The sequence below is a fragment of the Cricetulus griseus genome, chromosome 10 (assembly GCF_003668045.3).
Source record: "Cricetulus griseus strain 17A/GY chromosome 10, alternate assembly CriGri-PICRH-1.0, whole genome shotgun sequence".
Taxonomy (NCBI): domain Eukaryota; kingdom Metazoa; phylum Chordata; class Mammalia; order Rodentia; family Cricetidae; genus Cricetulus; species Cricetulus griseus.
The window spans coordinates 16495088-16509695 of NC_048603.1; the positions used below are offsets into that span (position 1 = coordinate 16495088).

General features: G+C 41.7%; 1 protein-coding gene and 1 non-coding gene across 3 annotated transcripts in view; both read right to left on the bottom strand.

The window, feature by feature from the left end:
- Window positions 1–535: 535 nt before the first annotated feature.
- Window positions 536–595, bottom strand: Mir1973 (microRNA mir-1973). The gene has a single exon (NR_105164.1). It is a non-coding gene; the product is annotated as a microRNA mir-1973 (primary transcript).
- A 7243-nt stretch (window positions 596–7838) lies between these two features.
- Pop1 (POP1 homolog, ribonuclease P/MRP subunit) overlaps window positions 7839–14608 on the bottom strand; it is a 29881-nt gene continuing 23111 nt past the window's right edge. For both annotated transcript variants that reach the window (XM_027431524.2, XM_035449619.1), the window contains exons 13-16: window positions 13465–13656; window positions 12324–12478; window positions 9557–9880; window positions 7839–8728 (exon numbers count right to left, since the gene is read on the bottom strand). In XM_027431524.2, the coding sequence (XP_027287325.1) occupies window positions 8083–8728; window positions 9557–9880; window positions 12324–12478; window positions 13465–13656 (1317 nt within the window). In that variant the 3' untranslated portion in view covers window positions 7839–8082. The remainder of the gene's footprint in view (window positions 8729–9556; window positions 9881–12323; window positions 12479–13464; window positions 13657–14608) is intronic.

The window sequence follows — 14608 nt, forward strand, 5'->3', positions numbered from 1 at the left end:
AGCTGCTGCACGATTGGGATGTCCTGATCCAGCATCCAGGTGCAAACCCTAATTGTCGATATGAACTCTTGGATAGGATTGCACTGTTAGCCCTAGGGAAACTTGGTCTGTTGATCAAAAATGTTTTGTTTTGTTGGGTTTGTTTGTTTGTTTGTTTTTTGGTTTGTTTTGTTTTTTTCAAGACAGGATTTCTCTATTGCTTTGGAAGTTGTCCTGGAACTCAGGCGCCAGAATCAAAAATGTTTTGGGTCAATAAGATTTTAGGCGCTTTGACTTGTGGATCTGAGCGATAATCATTCAGAGGTTCTTTTTATTCTCTGAGGTCACCCCAAACGAAATCTATAGTTTATATTATTAGGGCCAATAGGTAGTTTATTTAAAAGATTAGACTAAGAGATTAAAGCTCCATAAGGTCTTCTAGTCTTATTGTTGAATCCCTGCCTCTTCACGGAAAGGTCAATTTCACTGATTAGAAATAAGAGACAGTTAGTTGAACCCTCCTTTAGCCGTTCATTCTAGTCCCTAATTAAGGAACAAGTGTTTATGCTACCTTTGCACGGTCAGGATAATGCAGCCGTTTAACTCTGTCACTGGGCAGGCATTGCCTCTAATACTTGTGATGCTAGAGGTGATGTTTTTGGTAAACTCTTGTTTGCCATGTTCCTTTTATTTTCAGCTTTCCTTTAAGCACACCTGTGTTGGAGTATCATTATGTGTAAAGTAGGTTTTATAGGGGGTTAATATACTTGCATGAATGTTAATTAACAATGGTCATCCGGGTTGTTATAGGCTAGTGCGTGGAGAATAAAATTCTTGTTACTCATGCTAACAGTATTTCATTAATATAAAAATAGATAAACCCAATTATAATTATTAGGAAATGACTATGATTTTAGGTATTGATAATGTCCTGGGTGTTGAGCTTGAACGACTTCTTTATTGGTGGCTGCTTTTAAGCCAACTATGGTTTATTTTTATGGTTTACTCACTATTTGAGGTTATTTCCATTCCTAAAGACCTCTTTAGGCTATATTTTAAGTTTACACTTAAATTGTGATTTCTTATGGTAAACTTAAAGTTGAGCTGAAATTCTTTGTTGGGTAACCAGCTATAACCAAGCTCGTTGGGCCTCTACCTAGAAGTCTTCCCACTATTTTACTGCATAGACGGGTTTATTCATAAAATTCCTTTTAGGTAGCTCATTTGGTTTCAGGGGTTTCTAGCTAAAGTTCTCTTAGTTAGAGGTTTGCTGGTTCATTATGCAAAAGATACAAGGTCTATAATCTTTGCTTTTTTGTACTTCTAGCATGTCTTCCATCTTTCCCTTGCGGTACTTTCTCCATAGCTCCTTAGAAAAGTTTCTTTCACCAATACTTCTTTTGGTTTAAATGTTTTAATTTATATATTTAAATAGTTTAACTTTTAGGGTGTAGGGCTAGAGTTAGTTCATAGCATCTGTTGGTTGTGGAGTCTTCTGGGTGTAGATCAGACGCTTTATACAGTCTAAGCTGTGATTAATCCAAGCACACTTTCCAGTATGCTTAGCTTGTCATGACTTATCTCCTCTCATAGAGTTGTTGGTTGATATTATGTATAAAATAACCTTTGTCTAATTTGAGGAGGGTGACGGGCGGTGTGTGTGTGTGTGTGTGTGTGTGTGTGTGTGTGTGTGTGTACCTCATTGCTCTATTCAATCAAGCTCTCTATTCTTAATTTACTACTAAATCCTCCTTTGCCCTTTAGATTTCATAAAAATTAGTGTTTATGATCTTAGTAAGAAAATGTAGCCCATTGCTTCCCACCCATAGGCTACACCTTGACCTAACGTTTTTATGGATATTCTACTTGCTTTTATTCCTTTTTAAGGTTTGCTGAAGACAGCAATATATAGGCTGAATCAGCAAGGGGTGGTGAGGTGAACCGGGGTTTATCGGTTATGGAACAGGCTGCTCTAGATAGATATAAAGTACCGCCAAGTCCTTTGAGTTTTAAGCTGTGGCCAGTAGTTCTCAGGTAAATAGTTTGGTTTGGATCTTAGCTGTCATGTATTAATAGCACTAGAATTACTTTTGTTAATGAATTTAAGTCCGACTGAATTTTCACATATTAGTTGGGTTTTAATTCTGTTGACTTGGATTTGAAAACACATTTTATGCCAAAAAGAATTAGTTTGGGTTCATCGTATGACCGAAGCAGCTGGCACAAAATTTACCAAGCCTTAGTGAGGTATGACTTAGTCAAACTTTCGTTTATTGCTTAATTTTTATCACTGCTGAGTCCCGTGGGGATGTGGCTAGGCAAGGTGTCATTAGCTATTAGTATGAGCTTGATACCCTCTCCTTAGAGTTTTAGAAAAAAATCTGGGGATTTGACACTGGTTTAGGGAGTTTTGCATGTGTAATTCTACCTCCAATTAGTCATAAGGCCAGGACCAAACCTTTTATGTCTATGGGATTAAAAATCCATCTAAGCATTTTCAGTATTTTGCTTTATTAAGCTACATGAACAGTAAAAACAATTAATACTGAAATCCTACTTGTAAACTTTGGCTTATAAAGGTATAAGCAAAATGTCAGATTTTTACGATAAAATTCTACAGATACTGAAATTTAAGTTACATTTGGTGAATTACTAGAATGGTGGGGAGGCTTGGTGGCTGAAATCCCTGCTTTTGGGGTTTGTCAGAGTAGTAAATACCAAGTTGGGGGGAAAGGGGGTTTGACGTTATAAAACTAGTATAGTTGTGTGTCTAAGAAACATTGATGATATGTCTTTGGAGATTTCCTATGTGGATAAATGACGCTTGAATAGCGAAGTCCAGCTACACAAGTAAGTTGACCTTCATGCCTTGACAGCTATGGCGAGTCACAGCATACAGAAAAATAAAAAAATAACAAATGCACAAGACCACATTTATGTTGGGCATGGGCTGCCTAGGCCCATAGCATCGAGATGTCTTATTTAAGGGGAACGTATGGATGATAAAACATTCTGTGGCCCTGAAGAAAGAACCAGATGTCTAGTAAAGTTTCACATTAGCCACTCCCAGGTTAAAATGGGCCCCGAGCGAGAGGAGGGGCAGATGTGATCCGGTTGCTGGTTTCTCGGAGGATAGTAGACAGACAGACAGACCGACCAAATGTAGAAGGGGATAGTCCTATGGAAAAGCAGGGTTATGACGAAGAGGGGGTATGTGAAATAACATAAGTATGACTAAGAAACATTAATTTATTGTAAGTCTAATAGCCATGATGTACTATATCATCTTATGTGTTGGTTCATTAATTATATATTACATACTTATATGCTAGGGTTAGGTAATATAATAAATGATATATATATATATATTATAGACTAAATAAATTTATGTACAAGAAGTAATTTAATTAGAATATCAGCTTTGGGTGCTGATGGTGGGGGTTAGACCTTCCTTTCTTGGTGTCCTGAGAAGATAATTTCTTCATTTTTGATTTACAAGACTAGAGTAATTTTTATACTATCAGGACATTTCCGTAAATTTTAGGATGGTGTCTTCAATTATACTTACGGTTGGTATAAAAATAACAACAGCGAAGTAGGTGATTGAGGCTAGTTGGCCAGTTAATAATAAATGGATATTCTACAGGTTGTCCTCCGATTCAAGTTAGTAGGAGTTGATCAGCTACTGGGGCTCAGTATGTTGTTTGGGTAAATGGACGGAAGATTGTGGCACCGTGTTTTGATGTGTGGAAGAGAGGTAGGATGGCTAGGATTAAAATAGGATTGGGGCTAGTACACCTAGTTTATTGGGAATAGATTGTAGGATAGCATAAGCAAATAGGAAATATCATTTTGTTTAATGTGTTTAATATTAAGTGGATTTGCAGGAGTGTAATTCTGGAGACCCCCTCTGGGGTCTCCAGAATATCTGGGAAAAGCAATGCTAAAATTATTAGAGCAGTTAAGAGAAGAAAGACTCCAAGGAGATCTTTAATTGTATAGTATGGGCGAAAGGGTCTGAATTTAGGCCTGATGGGTTGTTAGAGCCTGTTGTGTGAAGAAATAAAAGGTGGACTACAATTAGAGCGGTAATAATAAATGATAGAATAAAGTGAATTGCAAAGAAGGCGTTAGGGTGGCTTTATCTACTGAAAATCCTCCTGGGAGTCATTCTACTAAGGCCGTGCCAATGTAAGGGATAGCCGATAGATTAGTAATAACTGTGGGTCCTCAGAATGATATTTGACCTCATGGAAGTACGTATCCTACAAATGCTGTCGCTGTTACTGTAAATAGAAAGATAATTCTAGTTTCTACTACAGCATATGAGCCATAGTAAATCCCTCGAACCTGCATGGAGGATTGAAGCTCCACTATCGTGTAAGTAACGGATTAATCAACCATAATTTACATCGCGGCAGATGTGTGTGACTGATGAAAATGCCGTAATGGTATCTGATGTATAAAAAGGCCAATTAGGGATCCAAAGTTTCATCAAGATGAAATATTAGTTGGGGCTGGTAAACCAATGAATGAGTGATTAATAATTTTTATTAGTGGGTGTTTCTAACAAGTGTTTGTCATTAATGTTTCCATAGTTGAATTACCATGATGATTTTTCATGTCATTAGTCATGGTATAATCTATGTAGAAGTTATGACAGAATATGTTTACATTTTTTGTTAGGGGCGGGGTCAAGACAGGGTTTCTCTGTGGCTTTGGAGGCTGTCCTGGAACTCGCTCTTGTAGACCAGGCTGGTCTTAAACTCACAGAGATCCTCCTGCCTCTGCCTCCCAAGTGCTGGGATTAAAGGCGTGCGCCACCACTACCAGCTTATATTTACATTTTAAGCTCATTAATTGCAGTAGGTTGCTTAGGTACCACACTAAAGCCTTCACCTATTTATGGGGATATGTGTCTAATTATTAGTGGGTCTGTGGATTGTTTAGAGGTGTTGGGATTTGGGGGGTCCTTTTTAGGGTTAATAGTATTTTTAATTTATTGGGGGATAATGGTTGTTTTGGGGTATACAACTGCTATGTTAGTGGAGTACTCTGAAACCTAGGTGTCGAGTTGATTGGTTTTTGGAATTTTGGTAATAAGCATATTTATACAATTGGGAATGACATTTGTAACTAAATATGAGAGAGGAGAAATGGTATTAGAATGTAATAGCATAGGTGATTGAGTTATTTATGGTGGAGATGAATTAGGTTTAATTGGAGGAGCTGGGATAGCAGCATTATATAGTTGTTCAGCATGATTAATGGTAGTCTCTGGTTGAGCTCCGTTTATAGGAATTTTTTATCATTATTGAGATTACCCAGGGAAATTAATTAGGAGAATTGGGATTGATATTAATGTAATTAAAAAGGATAAGAAGTAAAGTTTAAGCCTTTCTGGTTACTAATGGTTTTGGTAAGTTAGAGAGTTTATGGTAGAAATAATTTTGGGGATGGCTTTTTCAAATCATGTAAGATCAAGGGTGTTTAGGACTGTGTTAAAGATTACTGTTGGAGATTTTATAGGAATTAGTCAATGGATAGTTAATGTAAAGTACCCTAATGATGTAGAGAATGAATGAGTTGGTGAGGGTTTAGATTATAAGTTACTCAGTTCAAGGCAATAGTAAAGCTTCCATGAGTTACTCAGACTGCTGTAGTTTTCAGATACCATGGCATGGTTATTACTTGGGTGAAGGTGATAGGGATATTACGTGAGATTATAAAGCCTGCAAAGACACTTCCTAGGGCTAGTCGTTTAATTGGATTTATGTTTCGGGTCATTTTCATTTAAAATAATTAGTGAGGGTAAACGAGGTTTAGTTAAGGCAAAATAGATGATTGGTAAACTGTAAGCGGCTGTAAGTGAGGTGGCTAGTACTGTAATTAGAAGGGCTCTGGCGTTGGTATAGCGCATATGTGCGGTTTCGATGACTTGGTCTTCTGAGTAAAAGCCAGAAAGAAAGGTTATTCCGGTGAGGGCTAAGCCCCCAATACTAAGGCGTGACAATGTGAATGGTAGGAGCTTTGACCATGCTTCTGTCTTTCGAGTATCTTGTTCACCATTTAGGCTGTGAATAACTGATCCATGGCATATGAATAATATGGCTTTGAAGAATGCATGAGTACAGATATGTAGGAAGGCCAGGTAGGGTTGGTTAATTCCCGGTGTGACTATTATTAGTCCTCGTTAACTGAATGTGGAGAAAGCTACATTTTTTTTTTTTTTAATGTCATTTTGAGTCAGGGCACAGATTGCTGTAAACCGTGGAATCAAATTGGTAGGAAGATTCCTGGAACCACTATTGTACTTGAGAGGAGGACTGAAACTGGGGTAGGGCCTTCTATGGCTGAGGGTAGTCATGGGTAGAGGCCAAATTGTGCTGATTTTCCTGTTGCTGCGATTTTAAGTCCTAGGAGAGGAACAATGTTTTGATTATTAGTATGAAAATCTGTTGCAATTCTCATGAATTAATGTTGAGGCATAATCAGGCTATTGTAACAATAAACCTAACGACACCAATGCAGTTACATGAAATGGCTTGTAAGGCTGCTGTGTGAGCATCTGATCGGCCGTATCATCAACCAGTTATAAGAAAGGATACCCCTTCCCAGCCGATAGATAATTGAAACATATTATTAGCTGAAGTAAGAATAATTATAGGAAATATAAGTAGATATTTGATGAATCGATTTAGATTAGGGTCAGAGTGTATATATCATGAGAACTCTGTAATAGGCCAAGTAACAAAAAGGGCTACCAGTAAGAATACAGAAAAAATAATCAAATTTAAGATAGATAATTTGTGTTGAAATTCAGTATTAGAGTAAAAAAGTATGCCTAGGGGAATAAGGCTTAGGATAAATGAATACTTGAAGTAACGTAGAAGGAAATGGGGGATTTTTTAGGTGCTAGTAAGAGTTAATTGGTAGGGTTAATAGGAAGATTAGAACAATTATTTGGAGTTGCACCAAGTTTTTGGCTCCTAAGACCAATGGATTACAACTATCCTATAAAAGAAAGGAAGCCGTATTATACATGGGAGCTTGAGCTAGCAGCTCTTGCATACTTTTGGTATTAAGGAGCATCACCTCCTGCCTTCTTTTTTTTGTAAACTATATCCACACAGTGTTAGGCCTATAATTAGTTTAGGGTTAATTGTTAGTAGATTTAGGGGTGTGATATGTAATTTTATGTTAATTCTTGCGTGTGAGAGGGTTGGAGACTGTGATACCTATAAGAATAATACAAGTATTTGATCAGGAGAATAGTGAGATTGTAATTAGTAGTTCTCTGATCAGATTAGTTGAGGGAGAGCTAGACTGCCTAGAAATAATACGGCTAGTAGAAGAAATACTATTTGAAGGCCCCAAGCTATGATCATAGTTCAGCTGTGAATTCGTTCATAATTAGTATTGGCTAGGCAGAATAATAGTGATGATGTCAGGCCATGTGCAATTATTCCTCATGGGGCTTGAGTTATGATAGCTGAGATAACTAGTGCTTACAGGACTTACAGAGGAGTAAGCCCTTAATGATTTTAGGTCTGTTTGTCGTAGGCAGATTGAACTAGTTATAATTATACCTCATAGTGAGAGTAGAATAAATGGATGGGCTTTAGTTTTTGTTATAGGGTCTCAGATAACAGATACTCGCATCATTCCGTAACCCCCTAATTTTAGTAGAATTGCTGCTAGTATCATTGATCCTGCTAGGAGCTTCTTTTGGGGCTTTTGGAAGTCACGGATGGGCCCTGTAGAGAGGTGTTTTAATTATAAATGCTATTGTACATGCTAGTCATAAAATGTAGTTAGATCATGTGGGTTTAATGATATCAAGAGAAAGAACCATGGTATTTAATGTTCAACTAACATGTTAAACAAGTAGACATACTCCCAGGACAGGAAAAGATGGAGACACTCAGATTATCAGGATAAGGTAAAGAGATCACCATCCACAGCATTATATAATTTTAATTCTTGTTTCTAAGCAGTTTCACACTGTAGTCTTAAAACAGACGGCAAAGACAACCAGCACACTATATGGGACTTGGCAAAAAATAGCTATCATCTATGTCCAACCAAGCTGTGACCCCGAATTCACACCTCGATGGCAAGTCTTGCAAACCGATACTGCAGAGAGGCAGGAGGTCGCAGCAGCACCAGTCCTCTCGTGGCTGCCGACTGGCTGGACAGCATTTCCAGCAAGCCGGTCACACTAACAAACCCTAGGGCTTCTCCACAGCCAACAGACATAGAGAAGTCCCCCTGCGTGACAAAGCCCAGGAGGAGTCGGGAGCAGTGTGAGGTCAGTCCTGGGAGGGGCCCTGACCACAGCCCCTTGGTCAGAGCTTTTTGTCCAGCTGTAGGAGCCCCTGCTGCCAGGCCCTCGGGGGCTGTGAGCTCTCGGTTCCTCCGCTTCTCCATTTTCTTCTTTTCTTTCTGTTTCAGTATCAGGCTCTTAAATGGGTCGCTGTGTTTAGATTCCCGGGGTCCATGATAACCCTGATCCTGACTGAGCTGGAGCAGGTCCTCCTCGGATGGGACACAGATCATGGTTTGAGGCTCCGGGCTGCCCTTCCTGAGCAGGGACAGGCTGACCCACACCAGGGCTCTGGGGAATTCGTCCAGAATGGACAAGCAGGCCTTTCTGGTCAATTCTTCTTGCTGGCCTCTGCAGGGAGCCCGCCTGGCCTCAGAACCCGGCCCACACCAAGCAGAAAGCTGCCTCAGTAATTTCCTATTCCTACAGGACGTAAGAGACAGACAAAATTATAATTAAAAACCATTTTAAAGCATACAACTAATATTTATAGCTAACGTTCTTTTCATGTGACTGCCATTCTGGGAAGAAAAAAAAAGGTACCAAACTGAAAAAAAAAAAAAATAAAGATTTTAGAAATAAAAAAAAAACAGTTTATAGGAAAATAGGATAAACCTCAGGGTTATAGCCAAAGCGAGAGGATGAGGAGAAAGAAGGGTGTAAAATTCTTAAGATAAATGATGTGAAAGGGAGCACTTTATAGAATGCCGAAAAGCGGAACTGAGCCGCAGCAGCCTGGGGGCAGTGCTCACTGCACACGGAAGCCACAGCATCACCAGGATGCAACAAATGGCTGATGGCCCACCCCAGATCCACTGGAGGGGCTAACTCAGAACAGAGGCTTGTCACCAACCAGCGTCACTTGGTTTAGGACAATATTTGTTTTTTTTTTTTCTTTTTAAGGATTTATTTACTGTGCTATCAGTGTTCTGTCTGCATTATACTTGCAGGCCAGAGGAGGGCGCCAGATCTCATTACAGATGGAGGTGAGACACCATATGGGTGCTGGGAATTGAACTCAGGTCCTCTGGAACAGCAGCCGGTGCTCTTAACCTCTCAGCTATCTCCCCAGCCCCCTTAGGGCAATACTTTCAATCGTCTCATCAGTTAGTACCATGTCTCAAATACTGAACTGTTTCCCATTTCAAAGAGACAGCTCCCTTTTTAGAAAGGGAGCAGACAGGAACAACGGTAACTCCGGGGATGTTCAATACAGAAAACAATGCAGGTGGCAGCGGCGTGGACACTTACCTAAGAACACAGAGCTGGCTACCGGTGGCAGCAGCGTGGTTCTCACTGGCACCCTGCCCCAGGACTACTTCAGTCCCTGTCTGTGCCTCACAGCCTGTGACTTCTGGCTTTGTGGGTTGGTTTTCAGATATGCCTGCCTCGTTAGATGGCTGACAGGTCTCTCCGGGGACACCAGGCACTTCGAGTCGTCTTGGGTCGTCCTGGGCACCAGGCATTGAGGCCCGAACCCTGGACTCCCAATCCCCAGTCAGCTGCTCCCAGGGACAGCAGAACGGTGCCAGTGTGCCAAGCTTAACATAGTTGGGCCTTTTGGCAGGAGGGCGTCTAAAGAAAATAACAGAAATCAATTTTAAACAGTTGAAGAGTAGAGAATTAAAACAGCCATTATAACATACCTCCAAACAACAACACACACACAATCCTGCTTGGGAAGCTCCTTTTTTTGTGTTTTTTTTTTTTTTTTTTTTTTTGGAAACAGGATTTCCTGTGCAGCCCTAGCTGTCCTGGTACTCACTCTGTAGACCAGACTGGTCTCGAACTCACAGAGACTCATCTGCCTCCCAAGTGCTGGGATTAAAGGCGTGTACCACCACCACCCAGGTCCTTCTGTTTTCTTTGGTCTTTTTTGTTATGTTGCTGCTGTGTGTGTGTGTGCGTGTGCACGTGTTTTTTGGAGACAAGGGCTCTCTGTGTAGTCCTGACCTGCCTAGAACTCACTATTGTAGACCAGGGTGGCTCCAAACTCTGCCTCCCCTGTGCTGGGTTTAAGGTGTCCACCACCGCTCCCAGATCTTTGGGGGTCTTTTTGTTTTTGTTGTTAAATTTTAATAGATAACACATCTACAAATGCGTGTGGCCTCTGAAAACCAAACGCAGTATTGCAATGCCTATCCTGAGCGCTCCACATACATGGTGCCCCTGGGGTTGGGCACTGCTATCCCTGGAGGTTTATTTACAAGGCTTCTCCCTCACTTCTGAGCTAACAACTAAACTAAAAGTGAGCAAAAGGAAAGACGATGTGTACGGACAGTGCACCCCGAAGGACACACAGGAACCTGACAGGATGCAGGGTGGCAGGGCCAGTTCAGAAGGTAAGGGAGAAGCTTCACGGTAAACCACAGGCCCTTGGGAAGACTCAGGCTACTGGTGTTCTGCTCAGTCAGTGGTTCTCCACCTCCCTGTCACTGTGCAGCCGCTATGAGGTGTAATATGAATATCTGATATTTGACTGCCTTGCTAAATGGACCTGTTGTCCAACTGCCTTCTCAATATTTATGTTTATTCCTACAGACTAGCTATAATCTCAGCCACGATCCGAGGAGCTGCTCTTTGCAGTGGGAGGCAATGCACACGCCGTCGAACAACTTGACAAAGTACAGAGAGTAAGGAACTGTTTCTGGATTGGCCATCAACAGGGCACATACATCATCCCCTCCAAGGACCAGGGAACGGCGGTGCAGAAAGACACCGAACTGAGGGAAGGGGTGAGTGCTATGCAGTACTGTCTTCTGGACACGGCATAGCCACAGCAGTCATGGGACACACAGGCTGTCTACCCGGGGCCTGCAAAGATCAAGCTTGTCAAAAGTCCGGCAGGGATATGGGGAGGGCTCTCCAGGCTCTCCGAGGAGCTACTGGCAGTTAATAGTTGCCCAAGAAAGGGAAGTCATTCTCTTCAGCGGTGTAGCCGTTGTTAAGTTGCCCATGCTCCGGTAAATGGCCCATACCCAGGCTCATACAGACATCACTAATTAAGTTCAGTGAGTCAAAAAAACAGGACAGGAAAACAGGAGGAGGACTTGGGAAGGAGAAGGTCAGTAGGAATAGGGAGGGGGCTAACACAATGTATGAAATTATCAAAAAGATACCATTGGTTATTCAAAAAGAGAATAGAGTGTAAAGTCAGGGACAGACTTAAGTCTACCTGTCGGTGCCTTCGAGAGTCATGGTGTCTAGAGTGGTACTGGGTCCAATAGTAGGCTTGAAATAAACATGTTGAATGAATGAGTGATTCAGACAAAAACATGGCTAGATCCACAAGCACCACACACGAGACAGTTTCTGTGCTTCCAGAAGCCAACAATTTGATGGAACACAGATTCCTATGGCTCTCATTCACTCATTTCCAATGAAAGATAAGAAAAGGGCAGTAAGGATAAATACTAAAGTATTAAAAACAGTGCATGTCGCCAGGCGTTGGTGGCGAACGCCTTTAATCCCAGCACTCGGGAGGGAGGCAGAGGCAGGTGGATCTCTGTGAGTTCGAGGCCAGCCTGGTCTCCAGAACGAGTTCCAGGAAAGCCTCTAAAGCTACACAGAGAAACCCTGTCTCGAAACTGACCCCCCCCCAAAAAAAAAAACAGTGCATGTCTGTTCGGATGGCACTGTACCGGTTTAAAGTGTTTTACCTACCTCCATGTTTTCATTAGCTCTTACAAATCAGTTACTATTTAAAACACAATTTCCACAAGAGCGGAGGTGGAGGCCAGGTCTATTAGCAAGTATCTGACATGCATGTCTGCAGTTCAGCTGTCCATCATTCAAATCAGAAAGTAAGCACAAGAAGGGCTGTACCAGACGGGACTCAAAGGCCAAAAGAGGAACTCCTGGCCAAAGCATTATCTTCTTATCCACCTCTTGATAAGACAGAACTCAAGAGGAAGCTTGCACTATGCACAGGGTTACTGCGCGATCCCTAAGCCATTAGGCAATTCAAGCAGTCGCTTCTGTCCCCGGAGACGGACTAGAAGGGCAGCTCCTTCCTTACCTTTTATACTTTTCCAGAAGATCCTTAGCTTGGTCTTCAGCAAAGCGAACCCCAGCAAGGCAGTCTGGGAAATCGCCGGGGATGTTAGGTGACCTTCTATACTGAGAATGCACCGTAGCCTCTTTTAAACCCCCAACTCTTGCACCTCGGAAGATCTAGGAGAAATGTCAAGAGGCCCTGTCAGTTTACTAACTTGAAGCGAGAAAATTGTTTAACTGTCTGTGTAGGGGAAATGAGAAATAACCTAAAAACCCATCAGATGGTAACTGGTAAACCCATGTTAGGATACTCCTACAGCCAAGCACCACACAGCAGTTTAAATGAATGTGAGCGGAACGTCAACCAACACGGGAAAACAACCGCAATACCCAGTGAATACAACAGGTTGCAGAAGCATATTTACAATAAGACAGAGTAAAAAACGTACTTTACAGAGATAAAAGCATTTGGTAAAGGCATGACAAATGCTGAAATCATAACAGTGTTACTTTAGGAGAGATGACACTGGTGTGAGGGACATGGGGGAATGGCCGGCAAAGGGTGCACAGCCACTCGGTAGGTGAGAGGACCTTTTCTTTTCTATGTGAATGAAATAACGCCTGATTGTTGTCTGGGAATGAAGCTAACTGACAGAGTGCTTCCTAGCCCGCTGAGACCTTCAAGTCCAACTCTCAGGCTGAAGAAAATGACAAACATGCCAAGAAAAAGAAAAACCCTTCCTAAATGATTAACAGACTGCTCCTTGCGTTAGGCGTAACTGTCAAAAATTAACTACCTGTGTGAACCTAGCAGCCTGACACTGGCATGCCTCTTAGCTACGGTTAAGAAACAGGAGCAGTATATGCTCATAGTTAGCAAACCACAACAGTACGCTCTATAGTTCTGTAAAAGCTGAGCTCACAAACTGATTCAAGTTGTTTTTGGGGACAAGCTTTCTCTGTGTAACTGCCCTGACTGTCCTGGAAGTCACTCTATAATTCCAGGCTGGCCTTGAACTCAGGTGGGCATGGGTATGTAGGACAAGGGTAGGATCAACACATAAAACAAGCTTGTGAATATCTCAGAGCAGCTATACAGTTAAGATGCTGATCACCGTGTTTTAAATATTGCAAGCAGTAGCTGAGATCAAAAGGCAACTTACGAATGGGATCCAAAAAGCCATGCCCCAACCCTTGGGAAGCAGGACGTCCCAGCCACTTCCCCAGCCCAGGCGATCTTTGCCAGTCACTTTTCCTGGCTGCTGGATCAAAAGGATAGGTATCTTGGATTCACGAGGCCCTAAAACAAGCTGTGACCCTGGCACCAGCAATTCACTTCTCATCCGGTTTAAATCCTAAAGGGGAAGAAAACAGGTCAATACAAACAGCCACTGTCTTCTAAATCTTACTAGACCTTACAGATGATCTTTCTAGATCACCACAGGAGCAAATTTAAAAGTTAAATGTTCTTTTAAAAGGGAAAGCAAGCCAAACAGTGGTGGTGCATGCTTTTAAACCCAGCACTCAGAAGACAAGAGGATCTTTGTGAGTTCGAGGCCAGCCTGGTCTACAGAGCAAGTTCCAAAGCTATAAAGAAACCCTGTCTCAAAAATAAACCTAAAGGAAAAAAGAGAGGGAAAATAAAAGGCTCTGAATAAGCAAACTTGAGCCAGAATAAGTAAAAATATCCTTTCTATAAAGATTTTCCTCTATATGCAGGCATTGGTAGGAAAATGCCAAAGTATCTTAAACTTGCTGTCTGGGCTGGGGTACACCAGAAGACTCAAAGTTAACTTACATATTCATGTTGTTCTTACTTCCTAACATGCCTGCCCCCAAGAAGCCTAGCTCCCATCAGAGAGTAAGTTCAAACATCAGCTCCTTCACACAGCAAGCCAGCCTCAAAGTCCCAAGGAATCTTAGACTTCCTAATGCCCAAGTCACCTATGGGTATCTAACATGATGCCTGGCTCTGGTGGGAACACAATCAGTATGAACTTAAAGACAGAATACTTAAGGGAATTAAGACCAAATAGGATATATTTAAGCCACACGGTTCTTCACTTCAGGAAAAGGTCTTTTTTTTTTCTAGAAATTATTCTTTAAAACAAACAATTCAAAGTATCACAGTAAAGAGTATATAAATAACAGCCAGGCGTTGGTGGCGCACACCTTTAATCCCAGCACTCGGGAGGCAGAGGCAGGTGGATCTCTGTAAGTTTGAGGCTACCCTGGTCTACAGAGAGAGTGCCAGGTCAGCCAGGGCTGTTACACAGAAAAACCCTGTCAGGGGGCAGGGTGAAACTT